The sequence below is a fragment of the Lissotriton helveticus genome, chromosome 1_1, assembly GCF_964261635.1.
Source record: "Lissotriton helveticus chromosome 1_1, aLisHel1.1, whole genome shotgun sequence".
Taxonomy (NCBI): Eukaryota; Metazoa; Chordata; class Amphibia; order Caudata; family Salamandridae; genus Lissotriton; species Lissotriton helveticus.
The window spans coordinates 156,607,350-156,630,890 of NC_136057.1; the positions used below are offsets into that span (position 1 = coordinate 156,607,350).

Sequence of the window (23,541 nt, forward strand, 5' to 3'; positions counted from 1 at the left end):
TGTTGTGTTCTGGGTTGTTTAATCATTTGTAGCTTCGTGATTATGTAGAAGAACGAATGAGGCACTATAGCTAGTCGGTTCTAGGATTTTGGGTACTGAGGCGGTAGGAAGGCTTAGCCCCTACACAACGAGGTCCTGTTTTCCTGCATATAGTTCTGTACATGTGAAGGCTCCCTGCAACACCCCCATGAGCTGCAGACTCCAACCCTCTTTGGATTGCCCTCTGACCACCATGGGCAACAGTGGTTGTCAGGATATGGCATCACCTGCACCACTGGAGTCAGTGACATCATACCTCTGAGTTCCCGAGATTATCCAAAGAGGCTACTCCCTCCTCTTTGTGACTACCCCTCCACCTATGCAACCCACTTACAACAGACTGACGGAGGACCATCTCTTCTTACTATGCCAGCAATTGGTGGCTCTCTTGGCCAAGGGAGTCATAGAGAGGGTGCAAACATCAGAAGTAGGTGCAATCAAAAAACAATGTCCCAATAGGTTAGAATATACAGTCAATTAAATAAGCATGCACATCGCATTGCTCGCAAGGAAAAAGGAGAACACTCTTTGAATTTAAGACAAGATAGTCAATCATCTTATTTCATGATGCAAGTTCATGGTCAGTAATATACAGTTATAAGCAGCACTGCATAAAATCAATTTGGTGACAACCATATAAAACTTGGTGCTCTACAAAAGTGACTGTAGTGGAAGTGGCGACGCAAGTGAGAGAGTGAACAGCATGGACGGCGCACTGTGAACAAGGTGCAAGTAATCTACAGTGGGTGGCTCTGATCATGTGACAAAGTGATATCACAGATTAAAGATTTCTTTCCATTATTCGAACCACATTAGAAAAGTACGCCTATTAATGAGCTGCAAAGTAGACGGCGTTTCGAATTCAATTTCTGACGACCGCCTCTGATCGTCCCAAATCAAGTTCACTTTGTCACATGATTGGGACATTGTTTTTTGATTGCACCTTCCTTACCCAGTCCTGATCAGGTATATGGGTCACACTCCTGTATTTTTTACTCTATCATCAGAAGTAGGTCATGGTCGTTATTCTCGCTCCTTTCTGGTGCCCAAGAAGGACAGAGGCTTTTGACCTATCCTAGACCTGTGCCTGCTCAATTGCTTCCTGAAAAAGGAGATAATCGAAATGCTCACACTCGCCCTAGTCCTGTCTGCCCCGGGCCCGGGAGACTGGATGGTGGTGTTGGATTTGCAGGAAGCATAATTCCACATCGCCGTTCTGCCTTCCCAAAGATGTAACCTGCGGTTCACAGTAGGTCACAAGCACTTACAGTTCACTGTGCTCCCCTTTGGCCTTACCAGCGTTCCTCGGTTGTTTACCAGTGTGATGGCGTTGGTTGCAGCTAATCTGAAGATGGTCAGGGGAGCCAGTCTTCCCCAATCTCGATGACTGACTATTGAAGGCGGGCTCGTCCCAGACAGTTGTCTCCCACCTCCAGATAACGTCAGACCTCCTGCGCTCGCTAGGGTTCATTATCAACATGCTTAAGTCACACCTGACCCCTTCTAAGACTTTCCCTTTCATTGGAGCTGTTCTGGACACTTTGCAGTTTTGTGCTTATCTTCCCCAACGACGAGTTCAGGATATTCAGGCTACGATACTGATGTTTCAGCCTCAATCGTGGATTTTTGTAAGACTGCTGGACCTCATGGCCTACTGCATCCTGCTTGTGAGACATGACCGCTGGCATATGCAGGTTCTGCAGAGGGATCTGAAGTTCCACTGGGCGCAGCATCAGGGGTATCTCTCCAACATGGTCCAGATCTTGGAGGGCACTGCAAAAAATCTCCAGTGGTGGCTAACAAACTGCAGTTGGGTCAGCGGAAGACCCCTTTCCCTTTCCCCAACCAGCGTTGACTGTATTGACAGATGGGTCTCTCCTAGGATGGGACAGCAACCTGGGAGATGTGGAGATTAGCCTATTAAAGCTCTGGCGGATCCGACTGGCATTGAAAGCCTTTCTACCTCCATCATGGGCAACACTACCGCTGTGTGGTACTGCAGTAAACTGGGTGGATAGGGGTGCCGTGCACCCTTTGTCAAGCAGCCCTGTTTTTCTGGACATGGCTGGGAAGTCCAGGCATTCCCCTGGTGGTTCAACACCTGGCAGGCTCTCTAAAATCCATGGCGGAATTAATTCATCTGAAGATGCCTAGAGGATCACGAATGGCGCTTCCATCCAGAGGTGGTCCAAGGTCTCTTTTAATATTGAGGAGAGCCTTGGTTAGGTCTGTTTGCCACCACTGAAAACTCTCAATGTAAGCACTGATGCTGCTGGAGGTGCCAAGGCGGCTCTCGCTCGGAGATGTTTTTTTTCTCGAGTAGAGTTCCGGCCTATTCAAGATCAGGAATGATCGGGCCCAAGTCATTCTTGTGACTCCAGACTGGGCCCAAAGAGTTTGGTATCCTGATTTGCTGAGCATGACCATTGGTCCTCAGATCAGGCTGCCCCTTCGGGAGGATCTTTTGTCACAGCAGCAGTTAATGGTTCTCCACCTGAACCTGTCAGCACTCTGCCTTCATGCGCGGAGATTGATCAGCGACATTTGACAGCTTTGGACCTTCCACCTGAAGTCTATTATGTCATCCTGGCAGCCAGGCGTCCCTTCACCAAGACTGTGCATGCCTGCCAGTGGGACAAGTCTGTGGCATGGTGTGCAGGAAAACTGGTTGACCTCCTTTCTGCCCTCCTTTCTAAGGTTCCTCTGTTTATTCTGTCTTGCCCAGCAGGGATCTGCTCTGTGCAGCTTAAAAGGCTATCTTTCTGCCATCTCAGCATTTCTGCAGTTGTCTGATCAACCATCCCTTTTCAAGTTTTCTATTATATATAGGTTTCTGAAAGGTCTCCAACATTCGTTCCCTCCTCAAACCTTCATCTTGCTTCAGTGGGACCTAAATTTAGTTATGACGTTCTTAGTGCACACTCCTTTCAAGCCGCTGCACAACTGTCCTTTCAGACTTCTAACTATTAAGACAGCCAGGACACTTTACATACTTCAGAACACGCTGTGTCCTCTTCCCCCGAGGGTCTTCCAGACACTGAATATGCTCCTTACATCTCTACTCTGGGCGGACAGGCGTAGTAGAGTAGCCCTGCATACAGTGGTGCGCTTTTACGAGGAAGGAGACCTAGAGGCCCCGCGCTTTGATTTGTATTATTATGCTGCGCAGATGCTACCGGCTGCTAGATGGTTTGCGGATGCGGACGTCTGGGAGACGCAACTGTTGGCAGGTAGAGCAACGGTTCTGGAACTGTGGGAGGATTTGATGCAAGGCAGGGGGGCAAGTGAGACTTTGCCCTACGTCGTGAGGCACACGGCGAGCATTTGGCATCGATTCGTGGAGAAGGTGTTGCGGACGGCACCCTTCCACAGGGACTTACCGATTTGGATCCTGGTGCCCATGGTGACAATGGAACAACATATGTCCTTTCGGGCCTGGCGGGAGGGGGGCTGTGAAACGCTTGCTGACCTGTACCCCACCGAGACCTTTCTGACCTACGAACAAGCGGAGGAGGCCTTTGGTCTTCGCAGAGGGCAGTACCTGCATTATATGGGGCTGCGCGAAGTAGTGCGGTCACTTTGGACTCAATACCCAGAGGCGCCCCCAATGACTCACATCTTAAATATCCTGCTGTCTTGTGGCAGGGGCCGTAGACTTATTTCCCTACTATATGATCCGATGCGTCGGGACTCGGCCCGCCGGTGCCACCGACGTGGGCGGCCTGGGAAGCGGTCTTAGGTACACCACTTGACATGGGGCAACGCAAGAGAATAGGGGCCCTTACACGGAAGGTATCTTGTAACGCACGTTTTAAATTAATACATTTTAATTTCCTACACCGCACCTACCTCACTCCAAACCGGCTGAAGCGCTGTTCCCCGGATAATGATGATGCTTGTCCCAGATGTGGCGAGGGAGGGGCAGGGTTCCTGCACTTGGCTTGGAACTGTCCGCTGATTCAGAGCTTTTGGGCGAGCGTAGTAGAACACATATTGGCCACGACGGGGCTGCGTCTCACGCTGACGCCTTTGCACTGCCTGTTGGCGCTGGTCCCTAGGCCAAAGAAACGAAAGCTGTCCTATAGACTAATGCAATTGATGTTGGTATTGGCTAGACGCACGGTGGCTATCACCTGGATGGGACAGAGGGCCCCGGAGATACTCACGTGGCTCAGGGATGTGAGGGAATGGTCCCTGGCTGAAGAGACTCGTATGCAGAGCAGCAGGAGGGATGAAAAATTACAAGAGGACCAACTGGCCTGGCGGGTTATGTGTGCTATAGGATTGGGGGGTCGGGGACACACCTCCCACAGCGATTCCGAAAGGGCGAGTGAAGAGCTATTCTCACCGCGGGGATCGGGTTCTGAAGAGGAGGCCGAGGGAGTCACCTAGGGTGGAGCTAGGATAATGCGTAGTGTATGGACTGGTTATGTACTCACAGTAATGCAACTCTTGTATGTTATTCTGCTATGCCTTCGGAGTGATCGTGTGGCTCAGTGGAGCCTCTAGCCAACAAAAGTGCCTTAATGAGTCAGACGATTGAAAACGTGCAGTTTTTTTTTTTTTTTTTTTTAAGACCTTTATTGTACATGCACAGAGATACACAATGTAGGGCCTACAACCCCCAGGGCTGGCCGCAGCGATAAAACAAGCAATTCGGAATATACTGAGCACACAGCCTTAAAGCCGACAACCCAGGGGGTCCGGCGGGGGACGGAAATATCGTGATGCATGATGGTAAGAAAGTAAACATACGACATGACTTAGGTCTAAGATTTTTCTCTTTTTTAAAACAAATAACAAACCGCACAGAAAATGAAACCCACGGCAATCACGTTCAGTCCCTCGAAGGCGACAAAATATCTGTCAGGACTGCAGCTGTAGTAACAGTGATGTTGTGACCAAAAAACAAATCCCACAGTGAGAAGCCCGCTAAGCAGTCGTGCGGGGTCTATCAAGGCAAAAGGAGTTCCATGCTAGCTTATGCAAACCGTAGATCATACCTGTGAATCCGAAAGACACTCATCCGGTTCAACTCGTGGTGGCTCACATATGTCTCCCCTAAATTGGTTCCAGGCCCCCCAGATTTGCCCCCATTTTTCGGGGCATCCCCGGTAGACAAACACTGCTTTTTCAGCCACCATCGCTTCATCCATGTCCTTACACCAGTCTCGCAAAGTAGGCAGTGCGGTGGATCCCCATAGCTTGGCAATATTCCGCTTTGCCACCAACATCCCTAGTATGGCCCAATCTTGTTGACGGTGAGTCAAATCCTCCGCATCCCAGATGTTTAACAGGCAGCGACGCGGGTCGGGCGTTAACGAAATGGTTGTGGATTGAGAAATGGTTCGCATCACCCCTGCCCAGTACGTGGCCACCCGGCTACAGTCCCAAATGGTGTGAAAGAATGTCCCTCTCTCCCCACATCCACGGAGGCAGAATTCGTGGGAGGCCCTCCCCATTTTGTAAAGGACCGTTCTGGTGTAGTACGTGCGATGCAGTATTTTAAACTGAACTAGCTTAAGTCGGGATGGGATCGCAGATTCTCGTGGTGACGAGAGTGCCTCCTGCCATTCCGAGTCATCAAGGTCGCCAATTTCTCCCACCCAAGACAGGCGCAGTTTAGATAACATGTCAGGTAGGTTGTTGACCAGCTTCCTATATGTGTAGGACGTCGCTTTGTGGGACATATGGTCTGTTAGTAGCCTTTCTTCCAACGGAGTGGACTCTGGCAGTTGTGTACCAACCGGGCATGACCGACAGAAGTGAGTGACGGATCTGCATATATCTATAATACTCAGACTGGGCCATTTCGTGTTTGGCTTGTAGATAAGTGAAGTAGACTATGTTGTTTTTCCTCCAGAGATCTCCCACCACCGAAATGCCTATGGCGTCCCATGCCCGGAATCCCTTGCTATTGCCCATGAAGCCTAGTCTGTGTGAGTCCCAGAGGGGTGTCATTTGTGTGATAGTGTCTGCGCACTGAAGGCGTCTATGCGCCCTATACCAGAGTTGGACCGTGTGACGGGTCGGACCGACGAGGTCGGACGGAACGTGGCGACTATAAAGGGTTCTTAGTAGTCCCCTGGACTCGGTATTCTGCCTGTCCGCCATAAAGGCAGGCTCGGTCTGCGGGGCGTGTAACCAGAAATTAATTTGCTTGAGGTGGGCAGCCCAGTAATATAATTCGATATCAGGGAGTGATATGCCCCCATCATACCAATCACGTACTAGTTTGCATTGTGCAATTCGTGCCGGTTTCCCGTCCCATAACAAAGTAGAAACCGCAGCTGCGATGGCTCTGAAGTAGGAAGAGGGGACCGGGAACGGAGTGTTCTCGAGTAGGTAGAGAAAACGAGGCAATGCCATCATTTTAAACAGTGCGGCCTTGCCAAGGAGGGTGAGGGGGAGGGAACGCCACACCTTGACATCCCGCGTAAACCTTTCCAGTGGGGGTCTCAAGTTCAGGGCGTGGAATTCGTCTGGGTTGGAAGACACCTGGATTCCCAAATATTTAAAAGGAGTGTCCGTATAACGCAGCGGACAGTCCGCTGGGAGGGAAGGCGGGCTGCCGGCGAGGACGTACAGGACTGATTTGGTCCAATTAATTCTATATCCCGAAACCCTCCCAAACTTTTCACAAACATTCAGAATTTCCAGGATTGACTTTTTGGGGGAGGTGAGGTAAAGAAGGACATCATCCGCATAGAGAGATATCCTATCTTCCCAGGACGGCGACCACCTGATACCTTTGATGGAAGGTTCCCACCGAATCCAGATTGCTAGTGGCTCAAGGATCAGCGTGAACAGCAAGGGGGACAACGGGCAGCCCTGCCGCGTCCCACGGCCAAGCGGGAAATCCCTGGAGACGTGGCCATTTACTGCTACCTGGGCCAGGGGCCCGGCATAGAGCAGGCTGACCCACGCACAGAACTTGGGGCCAAAGCCCATGTGACGGAGTACGGCAAATAGATAAGGCCATTCCACAGTGTCAAACGCCATAGTGGCGTCTAGGGAGAGAAGCACTGCCGGCTCGTGTATGTCTTCCCGGCGGGCCAGAACGAAAACGTGCAGTTTTGATGCCTTTTGAGGGGGTGGTTTGTATGTTGTATACTATAAATCTGAAAAATAAACTATTAAGACAGCCTTTCTAGTGGGACTAACATCAGCCTGGAAGTTCAGTGAGCTCCAGGCTTTGTCATCTAAGCCCCTGTACCTCAACATCTTCCCAGACAAGCTGGTCCTTCCTACCGAAGGTAGTTATTCCCTTTCATGTAGGTCAATCCACAGTCCATCACTCTGCCTACCTTTTATGCTCCATCACATTCCTCTACAGAAGACAAGCAACTGCCCTGACTGGACCCAAAAAGAGTGTTGTCGTTCTGCCTTGGCCACACAAAAGAGTTGCAGGTGGATGAAGAACTCTTCGTGGGGTATGTCAGAGCCCAGAAAGGCAAGGCGCTAGAGAAACAAACCATCTCCCGATGGATAGTACAACAAGCATTAGAAATGCAATCGGGCTCGGATTTATTTGAGTTTGAGCTAATGGCATTGTAAATGCCAATGTATTGTTGCTATGTGTTATGGAGTGTGTTCATGTGGTGTGTACTGACAGTGATCTCCTTGTGAGTGTGAGAATATTGCACCGTTACTGCCTGTGATGTCCTTCTTGTGAGTGTGAGAAGCTTGCACCTCTGCTGCCTGTGGTCTCCTTGTGAGTGTAAGAAGCTTGCACTGCTGCTGCCTGTGATGTCGTTCTTGTGAGTGGGAGAAGATTGCACCTCAGCTGCCTGTGGTCTCCTTGTGAGTGTAAGAAGCTTGCACAGCTGCTGCCTGTGATGTCCTACTCACTACTCTACTCTACTCACTACTCTACTCACTACTCTACTCACTACTCTGCACTCACTACTCTACTCACTACTCTACTCACTACTCTACTCATTACTCACTACTCTACTCACTACTCTGCACTCACTACTCACTACTCTACTTACTACTCTACTCACTACTCACTACTCTGCACTCACTACTCACTACTCTGCACTCACTACTCACTACTCTACTCACTACTCACTACTCACTACTCTACTCACTACTCTACTCACTACTCACTACTCTACTCACTACTCTACTCACTACTCACTACTCTACTCACTACTCTCGACTCTACTCACTACTCACTACTCTACTCACTACTCTACTCACTACTCTACTCACTACTCTACTCACTACTCTACTCACTACTCTACTCACTACTCACTACTCTACTCACTACTCACTTCTCTACTCACTACTCACTTCTCTACTCACTACTCACTTCCCTACTCACTACTCTGCACTCACTACTTTACTCACTACTCTACTCTACTCACCTCACTACTCTACTCACTACTCTACTCACTACTCTACTCACTACTCACTACTCTGCACTTACTACTCACTACTCACCTCACTACTCTACTCACTACTCACTACTCTGCACTCACTACTCACTACTCTGCTCACTACTCACTACTCTACTCACTACTCACTACTCTCCACTCACTACTCTCCACTCACTACTCTACTCACTACTCTACTCACTACTCTACTCACTACTCTACTCACTACTTTCTACTCACTACTCTACTCACTACTCACTTCTCTACTCACTACTCACTTCTCTACTCACTACTCTGCACTCACTACTTTACTCACTACTCTACTCACTACTCTACTCACTACTCACTACTCTGCACTCACTACTCACTACTCACCTCTCTACTCTACTCACTACTCTACTCACTACTCTACTCACTACTCTTCTCACTACTCTTCTCACTACTCTTCTCACTACTCTACTCACTACTCACTACTCTGCACTCACTACTCACTACTCTGCACTCACTACTCACTACTCTACTCACTACTCTACTCACTCACTACTCACTACTCTGCACTCACTACTCACTAATCTGCACTCACTACTCTACTCACTACTCACTACTCTGCACTCACTACTCACTACTCTGCACTCACTACTCACTACTCTACTCACTACTCTACTCACTACTCTACTCACTACTCTGCACTACTCTACTCACTACTCTACTCACTACTCTGCACTACTCTACTCACTACTCACTACTCTACTCACTACTCACTACTCTGCACACTAACTGCACTCACTACTCACTACTCTACACACTCACTCTGCACTCACTACTCTGCACTCACTACTCACTACTCTACTCACTACTCTGCACTCACTACTCTGCACTCACTACTCTACTCACTACTCTACTCACTACTCTACTCACTACTCTACTCACTACTCTACTCTACTCACTACTCTGCACACTAACTCTGCACTCACTACTCACTACTCTGCACACTCACTCTGCACTCACTACTCTGCACTCACTACTCACTACTCTACTCACTACTCTGCACTCACTACTCACTACTCTACTCACTACTCTACTCACTACTCTACTCACTACTCTACTCACTACTCACTACTCTGCACACTAACTCTGCACTCACTACTCACTACTCTGCACACTCACTCTGCACTCCCTACTCTGCACTCACTACTCACTACTCTACTCACTACTCTGCACTCACTACTCTACTCACTACTCTACTCACTACTCACTACTCTACTCACTACTCACTACTCTACTCACTACTCACTACTCTCTACTCTGCACTCACTACTCACTACTCTGCACTCACTACTCACTACTCTACTCACTACTCTACTCACTACTCACTACTCTGCACTCACTACTCACTAATCTGCACTCACTACTCTACTCACTACTCTACTCACTACTCTACTCACTACTCTACTCTGCACTCACTACTCTACTCACTACTCTACTCACTACTCTACTCACTACTCTACTCACTACTCACTACTCTACTCACTACTCTACTCGCTACTCTACTCACTACTCTACTCACTACTCACTACTCTACTATTATTATTATTATTAAAACAGTTTTGTATAGCGCGTGGTTACCCTAGAGCATCCCGGCACTCACTACTCTACTCACTACTCACTACTCTACTCACTACTCGCTACTCACTACTCTACTCACTACTCTACTCTCTACTCACTACTCACTACTCTGCACTCACTACTCTGCTCACTACTCTACTCACTACTCACTACTCTACTCACTACTCACTACTCTCCACTTACTACTCTACTCACTACTCACTACTCTACTCACTACTCTACTCTCTACTCACTACTCACTACTCTGCACTCACTACTCTGCTCACTACTCTACTCACTACTCTACTCACTACTCTACTCACTACTCACTACTCTACTCACTACTCTCTACTCTGCACTCACTACTCACTACTCTGCACTCACTACTCACTACTCTACTCACTACTCTACTCACTACTCACTACTCTCCACTCACTACTCACTACTCACTACTCTCCACTCACTACTCTACTCACTACTCACTACTCTACTCACTACTCTGCACTCACTACTCACTACTCTGCACTCACTACTCTACTCACTACTCTACTCATTACTCACTACTCTGCACTCACTACTCACTAATCTGCACTCACTACTCTACTCACTACTCTACTCACTACTCACTACTCTACTCTACTCACTACTCTACTCACTACTCTGCACTCACTACTCTGCACTCACTACTCTGCACTCACTACTCTGCACTCACTACTCTGCACTCACTACTCTGCACTCACTACCCTGCACTCACTACTCTGCACTCACTACTCACTACTCTGCACACTCACTCTGCACTCACTACTCACTACTCTACTCACTACTCTACTCAATACTCTACTCACTACTCTACTCACTACTCTGGTGGTGTTAGTACTGGTAGTACTGATGGTGGTAGTACTGGTAGTAGTGGTGGTGGTTGTGGTACTGCTAGTACTGGTAGTGGTAGTACTGGTAGTGGTAGTACTGGTGGTGGTGGTACTGGTAGTACTGGTGGTGGTGGTAGTACTGGTGGCTGTAGTAGTGGTAGTACGGGTGGTGGTAGAACTGGTAGTACTGATGGTGGTAGTACTACTCTGCACTCACTACTCTACTCACTACTCACTACTCACTACTCTGCACTCACTACTCACTAATCTGCACTCACTATTCTACTCACTACTCTACTCACTACTCTACTCACTACTCACTACTCTGCACTCACTACTCACTACTCTACTCACTACTCTACTCACTACTCTACTCACTACTCTACTCTACTCACTACTCTACTCACTACTCTACTCTACTCACTACTCTACTCACTACTCTACTCACTACTCTACTCACTACTCTACTCACTACTCTACTCACTACTCTACTCACTACTCACTACTCTACTCACTACTCACTACTCTACTCACTACTCTACTCTCTACTCACTACTCTACTCACTACTCACTACTCTACTCACTACTCACTACTCTACTCACTACTCACTACTCTACTCACTACTCACTACTCTACTCACTACTCACTACTCTCTACTCTGCACTCACTACTCACTACTCTGCACTCACTACTCACTACTCTACTCACTACTCTACTCACTACTCACTACTCTGCACTCACTACTCACTAATCTGCACTCCCTACTCTACTCACTACTCTACTCACTACTCTACTCACTACTCTACTCACTACTCTACTCTGCACTCACTACTCACTACTCTACTCTGCACTCACTACTCACTACTCTACTCACTACTCTACTCACTACTCTACTCACTACTCACTACTCTACTCACTACTCTACTCGCTACTCTACTCACTACTCTACTCACTACTCACTACTCTACTATTATTATTATTATTAAAACAGTTTTGTATAGTGCGTGGTTACCCTAGAGCATCCCGGCACTCACTACTCTACTCACTACTCACTACTCTACTCACTACTCACTACTCTCCACTTACTACTCTACTCACTACTCACTACTCTGCTCACTACTCTACTCACTACTCACTACTCACTACTCACTACTCACTACTCACTACTCTGCACTCACTACTCTGCTCACTACTCTACTCACTACTCACTACTCTACTCACTACTCTCCACTTACTACTCTACTCACTACTCACTACTCACTACTCTACTCTCTACTCACTACTCACTACTCTGCACTCACTACTCTGCTCACTACTCTACTCACTACTCACTACTCTACTCACTACTCTCCACTCACTACTCACTACTCACTACTCTCCACTCACTACTCTACTCACTACTCACTACTCACTACTCTACTCACTACTCTGCACTCACTACTCACTACTCACTACTCTGCACTCACTACTCTACTCACTACTCTACTCATTACTCACTACTCTGCACTCACTACTCACTAATCTGCACTCACTACTCTACTCACTACTCTACTCACTACTCACTACTCTACTCACTACTCTACTCACTACTCTGCACTCACTACTCTGCACTCACTACTCTGCACTCACTACTCTGCACTCACTACTCTGCACTCACTACTCTGCACTCACTACTCTGCACTCACTACTCTGCACTCACTACCCTGCACTCACTACTCTGCACTCACTACTCACTACTCTACTCACTACTCTACTCAATACTCTACTCACTACTCACTACTCTACTCACTACTCTGGTGGTGTTAGTACTGGTAGTACTGATGGTGGTAGTACTGGTAGTAGTGGTGGTGGTTGTGGTACTGCTAGTACTGGTAGTGGTAGTACTGGTAGTGGTAGTACTGGTGGTGGTGGTACTGGTAGTACTGGTGGTGGTGGTAGTACTGGTGGCTGTAGTAGTGGTAGTACTGGTGGTGGTAGAACTGGTAGTACTGATGGTGGTAGTACTACTCTGCACTCACTACTCTACTCACTACTCACTACTCTGCACTCACTACTCACTAATCTGCACTCACTATTCTACTCACTACTCTACTCACTACTCTACTCACTACTCACTACTCACTACTCTGCACTCACTACTCTACTCACTACTCTACTCACTACTCTACTCACTACTCTACTCACTACTCTACTCACTACACTACTCACTACTCTACTCACTACTCTACTCTACTCACTACTCTACTCACTACTCTACTCACTACTCACTACTCTACTCACTACTCACTACTCTACTCACTACTCTACTCACTACTCTACTCACTACTCTACTCACTACTCACTACTCTACTCACTACTCACTACTCTACTCACTACTCACTACTCCCTACTCTACTCTCTACTCACTACTCTGCACTCACTACTCACTACTCTGCACTCACTACTCACTACTCTGCACTCACTACTCTGCTCACTACTCACTACTCTACTCACTACTCTCCACTCACTACTCTACTCACTACTCACTACTCTACTCACTACTCTACTCACTACTCTACTCACTACTCTACTCACTACTCTACTCACTACTAACTACTCTACTCACTACTCTACTCACTACTCACTACTCTACTCACTACTCACTACTCTACTCACTACTCTACTCACTACTCACTACTCACTACTCTACTCACTACTCTACTCACTACTCTGCACTCACTACTCACTACTCTGCACTCACTACTCACTACTCATTACTCACTACTCTGCACTCACTACTCACTAATCTGCACTCACTACACTACTCTACTCACTACTCTACTCACTACTCACTACTCTGCACTCACTACTCACTACTCTACTCACTACTCTGCACTCACTACTCACTACTCTGCACTCACTACTCTGCACTCACTACTCTGCACTCACTACTCTGCACTCACTACTCACTACTCTGCACACTCACTCTGCACTCACTACTCACTACTCTGCACACTCACTCTGCACTCACTACTCTGCACTCACTACTCTACTCACTACTCTGCACTCACAACTCACTACTCTACTCACTACTCTACTCACTACTCACTACTCTGCACTCACTACTCTGCACTCACTACTCAACTCACTACTCTACTCACTACTCACTACTCTGCACACTCACTCTGCACTCACTACTCACTACTCTGCACACTCACTCTGCACTCACTACTCTGCACTCACTACTCTACTCACTACTCTGCACTCACTACTCTACACTCACTACTCAACTCACTACTCTACTCACTACTCACTACTCTACTCACTACTCTACTCACTACTCTACTCACTACTCTACTCACTACTCTACTCACTACTCTACTCACTACTCTACTCACTACTCTGCACTCACTACTCACTACTCTGCACTCACTACTCTGCACTCACTACTCACTACTCTGCACACTCACTCTGCACTCACTACTCTGCACACTCACTCTGCACTCACTACTCACTACTCTGCACTCACTACTCTACTCACTACTCTGCACTCACTACTCACTACTCTGCACTCACTACTCTGCACTCACTACTCACTACTCTGCACACTCACTCTGCACTCACTACTTACTACTCTGCACACTCACTCTGCACTCACTACTCACTACTCTGCACTCACTACTCTACTCACTACTCTGCACTCACTACTCACTACTCTACTCACTACTCTACTCACTACTCACTACTCTGGTGGTGTTAGTACTGGCAGTACTGATGGTGGTAGTACTGGTAGTAGTGGTTGTGGTACTGCTAATACTGGTAGTGGTAGTACTGGTAGTGGTAGTACTGGTAGTGGTAGTACTGGTGGTGGTGGTACTGGTAGTAGTGGTGGTAGTACTGGTGGCTGTAGTAGTGGTAGTACTGGTGGCTGTAGTAGTGGTAGTACTGGTGGTGGTAGTACTGGTAGTATTGATGGTGGTAGTACTGGTATTACTGGTGGTAGTGGTGGTACTGGTAGTGGTAGTACTGGTGGTGGGGGTAGTGGTAGTACTGGTGGCTGTAGTAGTGGTAGTACTGGTGGCTGTAGTAGTGGTAGTACTGGTGGTGGTAGAACTGGTAGTACTGATGGTGGTAGTACTGGAAGTACTGGTGGTGGTGGTGGTACTGGTAGTGGTAGTACTGGTGGTGGTGTTACTGGTAGTACTGGTGGTGGTGGTGGTACTGGTAGTGGTAGTAGTGGTAGTACTGGAGGTGGTGGTACTGGTAGTGGTAGTACTGGTGGTGGTAGTACTGGTGGTGGTAGTACTGGTAGTGGTGGTACTGGTAGTGGTAGTACTGGTGGTTGTGGTACTGGTAGTGGTAGTACTGGTGGCGGTACCGGTAGTGGTAGTGCTAGTGGTGGTGGTACTGCTGCCCGTAGTACTGGTAGTGGTAGTACTGGTGGTGGTGGTACTGGTGGTGGTAGTACTGGTGGTGGTAGTGGTACTGGTATTGGTAGTACTGGTAGTGGTAGTACTGGTGGTCGTGGTACTGTTAGTACTGGTGGTGGTGGTAGTTGTAGTACTGGTGGCTGTAGTACTGGTAGTACTGGTGGTGTTGGTGATACTGGTAGTGGTAGTACTGGTGGTGGTGGTAGTACTGGTGGTGGTGATGGTAGTACTGGTGGTGATGGTACTGGTGGTGGTGGTAGTGGTAATGGTAATGGTAGTACTGGTAGTGGTAGTACTGGTAGTGGTAGTACTGGTGGTGGTGGTACTGGTAGTACTGGTGGTGGTGTTAGTGGTAGTACTGGTGGTCGTGGTACTGTTTGTACTGGTGGTGGTGGTAGTGGTAGTACTGGTGGCTGCAGTACTGGTAGTACTGCTGGTGGTGGTGCATGTATCAATGAGTCTAATTTTTCCTAATGAAATAGCCATTGGCATTACGTGAGACACACAAGACATTTGTGAATTCCCATTGTAACCGCGGGAAGGCTCTGTTTTCCATGATTATTGCGTATTCACGTTTTTTCCACAAACTTTACAATAATGATGACTGCATGTTAACTCTGCGAGTCAGGCTCGACAGCACGTGTCACGAAGGTCACTTTTAACCCTCATCATTTATTCAACCAGTAGTCTGCATGTCAGCACTTATTAAAATTCGGAAAACAAAGCTTACAGAACCAGAATCCAAGTGTTTTATAATAAAACGCCTTTAAACCCTGTTTTTTAAACCACAGACAAAAATAGTGCAGCGCAGCGTGCGAGGAAAAGAAGGAAATGGCGCCCTTTGGAAATGAGAGTATTCAGGAAACACAAGAACTACAGTGTGGACGAGCACGTATGAGTCATCTTCTGTGAGCCTCGCCTACTGCCTCGCCTCTCGTCTTTTTACATTGAACGTGCTCACCGCTCAGACCATCTGGATTGCATTACACGGGCACTCTGACAGCTCCTAATTAAGATTAATAGTCTGCCGTGCGCGTAACCGCACAGAATATGCCAACATGGCCGCCTAACATTACATATGCCCTATGGCATCAAGACTACTACAAAAACAGCACCGCGACGACCAATCACCATTCAGATAATAAAAAAAAGCTCGCGCACTAAGGAATGTTTCTTTCCCGAGCCCTAAATAAACTTTTTTCTTTTTTCTTTAACAATAGGAGCTCGGAGCTCCGCCCCACTTCGTGGTGACGTAGGCCGAGCCCTAAAAACTGCTATGCTTTGGCCAAAATGCAACCGCCTGAGGATTTGCATGTGCAGTCCACCAGTTCCAAGGCTGTGACCACTGCTTTAGCATGAAGAGTTTTGGTCCTGGACATCTGCCAGGCAGCAACGTGAGCATCTCTGCATAATTTTACCAAGCAATACTGCCTGAACAGTTAGGTCTGTAGGGATGGGCAATTTGCCCGGTCGGCTCTTCAGAACTTTTTAGTGTGAAATTGTTTTGCAGCCCACCCTCCCCACCAGTAAGGTATTGCTTGGGTAACTAATCTAAGGTAAGGAATCTGCTTCTAGAAGTCTCTATCAGATAAACAAGTTACTTACCTTTGGTAAGGCCTTACCTTGTAGAGACTGTGTCTAGCTGTAGATTTCTTACCAATCCACCCATCCTCCCTACTCTACAAACAGATTTCTAAGGACAGGTCTGTTCCTCTTTCAAGGCCCTAGTTTTCCACACCAGTGGTAATGTGCTTCTTGGCTCAGTGCTCCTTGCGTAGAAAGACGCTAAAAGAAACTGACATCAGTGTGCTGGGGTGAGGTCTACGGCAGCCAAATGATGCCCTCTACCGGCTCGCAGGGCTAATGCACACTAAAAATGTGCATATCCAGTTAGACGTCTGGGAATAATTTTAAGGTATGGAATCTGCGGCTAGCAGTATTATCTTAAATGTGTGAGTTATTTATCCATTCATCACTAACAACCTGTGATTTCAAACAGCACTCTACAGCTTTTTGCAGGCATACATTCTACCGAAGGTCTTTGACTTTGAGTATGATCCGAAATGTATAGATTGTTGGTAAATGTGACAATTTATTATTTGTCAGGTGATCCTGTTGAATATGGCTGTGGTCCTCAGTGACTGCCATGCAATTGGTTGCTTCACGTGAGGCCCCATGTTTACAAATGCGATCACTGCCCACATGATGCTGCTAGAGTCTTCGATCCTTGCTGCTCTAGCCCTTGCTGATCTCCAAGTGTGCTTCTTGAAGGCGTGGTTCCTCCGTGATACCATACTCACTCTCCCTTTCTTGTTTCCTTTCAGCACTATACGCCGCAGGGAGGCTCCTCTCCTGACTTGGATCTGTTCTTGTACAACAAGCCTGGAGGACAGGGAACTGGTGGCAAAGGTACTGGGGTCTGTAGATGTATAGATGAGGGAGTGGGAGGCAGGGAGAAGGAGATAAAACTATAACTGGAGGGGGTGGGGGCACCCCAAAGAGAGAGATGGGGTTGCTGGAAGAAAATGGAAATGAGGTTCTACTACGGTCATATGTTAAGGAGTCGGAGTTTCTTCAGGCAGGAGATACTGATGAACTAACAGGTCTGAAGGGGGGCCATATACTGAGGAGGCAGGGTTTCTGAAGGAAGAAGGATGGGTCAGGGGAAGTTAACACAATGACGGGGATAAGAGTCAGGAAAGGGGTAAGAAAATGTATGCAGAAGACCAGTTTTCAGCTTTTGTAAATGCCTCCACATCTAGAGGAGTTTGAGCAGTAATCATTCAGTTTGCTTTCCTGTAGTGCTCCTCACATATTTTGTCACTGGGGCTTTCTATGGCACAGGAAGAACTTGCACTGTTTCATTGTTGCGTTTGCAAGGAGATTCAACTCTTTTGTTAGCTCTGGTCTGTGTGTGTAAGGGGCACATCCTGTGTATTTTTCCTATCTAGTTTGATGCGGAATTGTAATGAGTTTATTTTTTTTTTAAGTGTATGTTGTGAGCATTGACCAGGGGTGCATCTGTAATGATACTAATCTGTGAAGTCACCTATACACTCACAGTGCTTCACACCTCAGCACAGTGGAAGAAAACTGGAAACACAGACAAGAGTAAACCAGGAACACCAAGATGTAGTTGGGAGCCTTTCTAAGTTCAAGATTAAAGACATGAAAATATTTCTACTTCTTGCCCTGTGTTTCCGAAGAGGTTTCTCCTGGATCTGCGAGCATTGATTTTGTAGCACATGCTTGTCTCAAAATCTTTATGATGAATGTTCAGATGGGCATTTTAGGAGATTACATCTAATGAGATGCTGATTCCTAAGGCATATGAAGGTCAAATAAACCCCCCTGAAAAAAGCATTACAAATTGCTGAATTACAAATGCATGAACAGAAGAATCAGCAACACTTCCATTTCCAGACATCATATACTATGGGTAGAAACTCACCCATATTTTAAGAATGTACTCATTTTGGAGGTCACGCTTTTGTACCGAAACATTTCAGAGACACAGACACAGTGGAAGCCTCTTAGGACAGCAGTGTTTAGAGCAGGGCAGGGTTTTCTCTCAAATTAAATATTTCAAGAACTAGCGATGTACATTTATCATATGAGAGAGAAAGTAGAAAATGGAGGTATTGTAGGGGAAAGTGTGCTTGACAAATCCAGTTAAACACCAAACTGTAACCTATGAGCTTTGCTAACATAGCATGAATGTGACCATTGAGTTGAGATGGATGATCTATTTGCAGCATTAGACTGATACTTTGCTTCCAGTACATGACGTCTTATAGCACGGGCAACTCCTTCAGGGAGCTACAACAGTTCATGAGATGGCATTTGATAAAGATTCTGCAGTTATGGAAAAAGCTGTCTCAGTGTTGCCAGCATGTGTCTGTGCAACTTGGTCAAATGTCTCCTGTACAACTTAGTAAGGCAAGGTAGGGACCAAGTGCACCATTTCACACTAGACCATACTCTTTATCAAGATCTGCCACCTTCACCAAGAAAGAAGCTCAGAGGGCATTCATGCCCATTCCACTGGTGCCAGGACTGTATTCACACCTCTCCCCGGAGGCCTCCTTGTTGCCTGCGGATTCCATGTGGGGACATAGTCAGGTTTGAATACTTTTGCAAATCTTGAGGCTCGCTGCGATGGATATTTTGTCTCTGCTGTGTTGCATGGTTCCTTGGTCTAAAAGAAGTCTTTTAAGGGCTCGTTCTAGAGGTGAGGAATCTGCAGGAAAATGAATCCATTGGAATCAAAACTTGCTTCCTTGTTTTCTTACTTCTGTAAAGAACACTATCTGTCCTAATACTAGCAATAGAATCTCTGCAGTAACAGCCCAGCCCCAGTTATACCAATGCTGGATAGTACAAAAGAAAAGGTAACTGATCTTTGGTCATTATATGTTTGTGGCATGTGTGGCTGTAGATATACATGCTTTGCCATCATACAGGGTAAATAGCATTCTCCTTTTGGTGTATGCATAATCTTCCTGTAGATTTGATGCAGTACTCGCTGCTCTCCTGAGAAGTTATTGGCATTAGTAATAAGATTTCAAGATATGCAAACATTGTATTTTCCGCTCATTAATCCTCGATGGGGTGTGGAAAAGTTCAGGAACAGACCTCAGTTTTCCAGTTAATTTTTCTGTGCACCAGTCTTGTCATGTTTGAAAGTAGACATGCCCCTACATAGCGCTACCTGGTGGTGCTAGAGCGATGTTGTGATAGAAATGCTTTTTTGGACCCGCCTAAAGGATAATTCATAAGGTGAGGAGTCTGCAGGAAAATGATGGATCCACAAGAAATATCAGTACCAAAGTGCAGCACATTTTTTGTTTGTGTTATCCAACATGTACAAAAATCACAAGGTGGTATGCTTTGCAAAAGTAAAAAAAAAAAAAGACCTGACACAGCCACGACTTGGGATTTAAGGAAAGATCAGTTTTCACCTTAAATCCCACTATAGGATAGTGGATTATTATTTGTAGAGGACAGGTGTCAAACGACGAGGCCATCACTTGCTAAATGTTAAACAAATGGTATAAAATAACCCTGTGCTCAATCCCTGGTAATGTGACACAAAGCAGTTTGGCTTAAATCCAAACTTTCCTTTTACCCAAACAACCACAGGAGTATGTATACTTTTTAAGCCCCCCCGTACCTCAGGGGGAGGGCAGCAATGAGAGACTCTCAGGGTGTCAGGCAGAGTCCCACAGCAAAGTCCGGTCCAGGTCCTGTTGCAACAGGTTAGCAGGGTACTTCCAGAAAAAGGACTTGTGTAGCTTGGTGTGTCCCTGTAGCCACACAGTAGACCTGCCTAGTCACCCTTGGAGTCTACTTCATTGCCCTGGGTAGAAGAGGGAGCAGGTCTAGTGCTTCAGGGTTCCTCTCGGGTTGCAGACGGCAGATCTTCTGATCTTCCACAGGTCCATAAAGTGAGGGTTCAGTTATGTAGGGTTCACCAGCCTAGAGGTGGGGATGACTCCTGGACACTACCCAACCTACCCTCTTTTTCTGTAGTTCTCTTTATACTACTGAGAACAATCCCACTGTGCCCCTCTCCCTTGGAATTCAAGATAGGGAAAACGTTTTCCCCTTGTGCAGAGCCTGTGTGCCCAGAGTAATGAGCAGTGCCCTCCTTTGTGGCCATTCAAAACTGGTTCTTTCCACCAAACTTAGTGGAAGCTTTCCTGCCACTGAGTTTGGTACTGGCGGGACCATGGGGGAAACGCTGGGAATTTCCAAGTGGCATTTAACATTTGCTTCTGACAGAGCAGGGCACATTGAAGTTAAATAGGTTCCTGGGCCCACCTCAACTGGTCCCCACTGCCTGTCCATTGTCTGCTCTGGGAGCAGTTCGCAGACCTCTGTCACTCCTAATTCCTGACAAGGACAAGCTGGGCAGTTGCTGTAGAGCTCCAGCGGCCACAGGCAGGTTAAAGGAACATTTCTAAAAGGTGCTCTTCTCATATATTTACTAAAAATCTGATCAACTTTACCATTTTATTGGATTTGTATTAAATATAAAAATAAATCTTTTAATGGAGTCTGGAGCTGATGCACGTCAAACTTTGTACCAGGTACAACCTGACCAGAGACAATGTTGTTTTAGGCCATAGTCAATGAGGGGGGAATGCAATATTAAATGTCACACATGTTGCACTCTTAAATATAATGCACCTACTAGGCAGCAAGATGTGATTAGGAGTGACCTAATTAATTTTTAAAATAAGGTTTCCCTACCTCTCAAAGGGTTATTTTGACGTATCTGTGCAGCACAGATAAAGCAGCTGCCGCCAGTCCACACAGGGTAGGCATGAAGCCATGTTTTCACTGCCACTCTACTTGATGTCCCAATAGGTGCAGCTTTCCACGAGTGACATTTAACTTTCCATGCCTGGTGTGTATTTCTGTGTCACATACTGTTGCTTTGCAGAAAAGTGCCAATCAGTTTTTAGGCCAATTTTGACATGTTTGGGGTCCGAGCACACAGACTCGATAGCGGTGTTCCCATGTTAGAGTTTAAGATTACCAGCATCTAAGTCCTACAATAAACTAAAAACTGGTGGAGACCACCCAAAAAGGGGTCGCTTTTCAAAACCCAGGTATTGCATTACCGTTATTGATTCATGGCAACCACCCAGGCCTGCCTGGCAGATGGTCAAGTGGCAGAATATCACCCTGCCATCCACCCCACAATCACGACCCCCGTCTTGTCTGACATCCGCTGAGTCCGGCAGACCATCCTGTCCCAGACGCTGATCATACGCTGCTGGTAATTAGCATAGATTCCATTCCGCACTACTGGCTGAAGTCCATCTCTTGAACATTCAGAACCTCCAGATAGTCCCTCAGCTAATTAGCCACAAGCTCTTCAGAAGTCTGATTACAATTCGAATGAGCAAACTAGATCAGAAGTTGCCGGACTCTGAGGGATCAACATAGATTTGTTTTAGAAATAGTGTTGCAACTGGTGAGTTAAGGGGCTGTGGTTCAACACTGTGTTTAAATCTAATGAGAAGTTTTAAAAAATGGAGGGACTATGGTCTCTTCAGTAATAATTGAAGGTTGGGGATACAGCGCAGCCACAATACCGGTCTGAATTTTGGATCTTAGATTTAATAGATTCTGATAATTGCAAGTGTCATTTACTCACACCTTTAGCAATGCTTATTCTTAACGAGCCTCGAGTCTGCATTGTAAATATTTAATGCAGCTTTATATTTGTCAGGGCCTGACAACTTATAAAGGGCTTCCAACTTCTCTTCCACTGCTGGGGTAAAACAGACAGCTTTGCCCCCTCGTTTTGTCAATCCTTTTCACCATTTTGACCCCTCCATTAGACGTGAGTTACAGTCACGGAAATTGTGGCCAGACTTGTAATCTGACGTGTAATAAATTCGACATGGGAATTCTGCGACCAGCCTAGCAGCTTCCCCCAACCCCTTCGTCATCAACAGCTGAACAAACTCAGGGGGATGTTACCCACTTGCACAGCAGTGACCTCTGTCTAGAACCATGAAACAGAAGGCTCTACTTTCAGATGACCTAGAAGCATAATAATCTTCAAAGAGTAGATAGATAAATAGATAGATTCTTTATTGAACAATTCATTAAAGTCATTTCAATAGAACCGCAAGTACTTCTGCAAGTGCAGTATAAGTTTGAGTGCTAACAGGTAGGTTCTACAAAGTCATGCTTAAAAAGACAGTTAAAAAAAAAACAGTTTAATGACCCTATGATCCCAATACTTAAAATGCTTAACTTTGCAGCTGGTGTAAATTCCAATGCTAAAGCCGAGGTAAAATGCAAAATGTTTAAAGTGCGATATTTTCAACCCTCCGCATCCAATACAAAAGATGCTAGCTTTGCCTCTGGTGTAAATTCCTATTCTAATACCTAGGTAAAGTGCAATATTTTTAAAGTGTGATATTTTTAACTCCATATTAGATTAAAAGGGCTGCCATGGATATCATATTATCTGACTTCCAAAGGCCAATGATGCTCTGTTTGCTTCTAGTGAGTGGTCCGCATCTTAAACCTAAGCAAAGGTTCAAGGATTTTTAGCATTATATTGAGTTAAAATAAGTTAAAAGGCCATTGAGCATAAAAGGTAAAAAGACCTACAGTGGAGACATTATCTGGCCTCCTGAGGCCAACAAGTGCTCTGTATGCCTTTTTTTCCTTTTTTTTTGACCGCCTCCAGATCATAAGGACTGTGAGGG

The 23,541-nt window shown here is 46.4% G+C and overlaps 1 protein-coding gene across 7 annotated transcripts in view; it reads left to right on the plus strand.

Annotated features, from left to right (window-relative positions):
- The window catches only part of SZT2 (SZT2 subunit of KICSTOR complex), an 804,663-nt gene that overhangs the window by 486,107 nt on the left and 295,015 nt on the right, over window positions 1-23,541 (plus strand). For all 7 annotated transcript variants that reach the window (XM_078659317.1, XM_078659363.1, XM_078659315.1 and 4 more), the window contains one exon: window positions 17,629-17,713. In XM_078659317.1, the coding sequence (XP_078515443.1) occupies window positions 17,629-17,713 (85 nt within the window). The remainder of the gene's footprint in view (window positions 1-17,628; window positions 17,714-23,541) is intronic.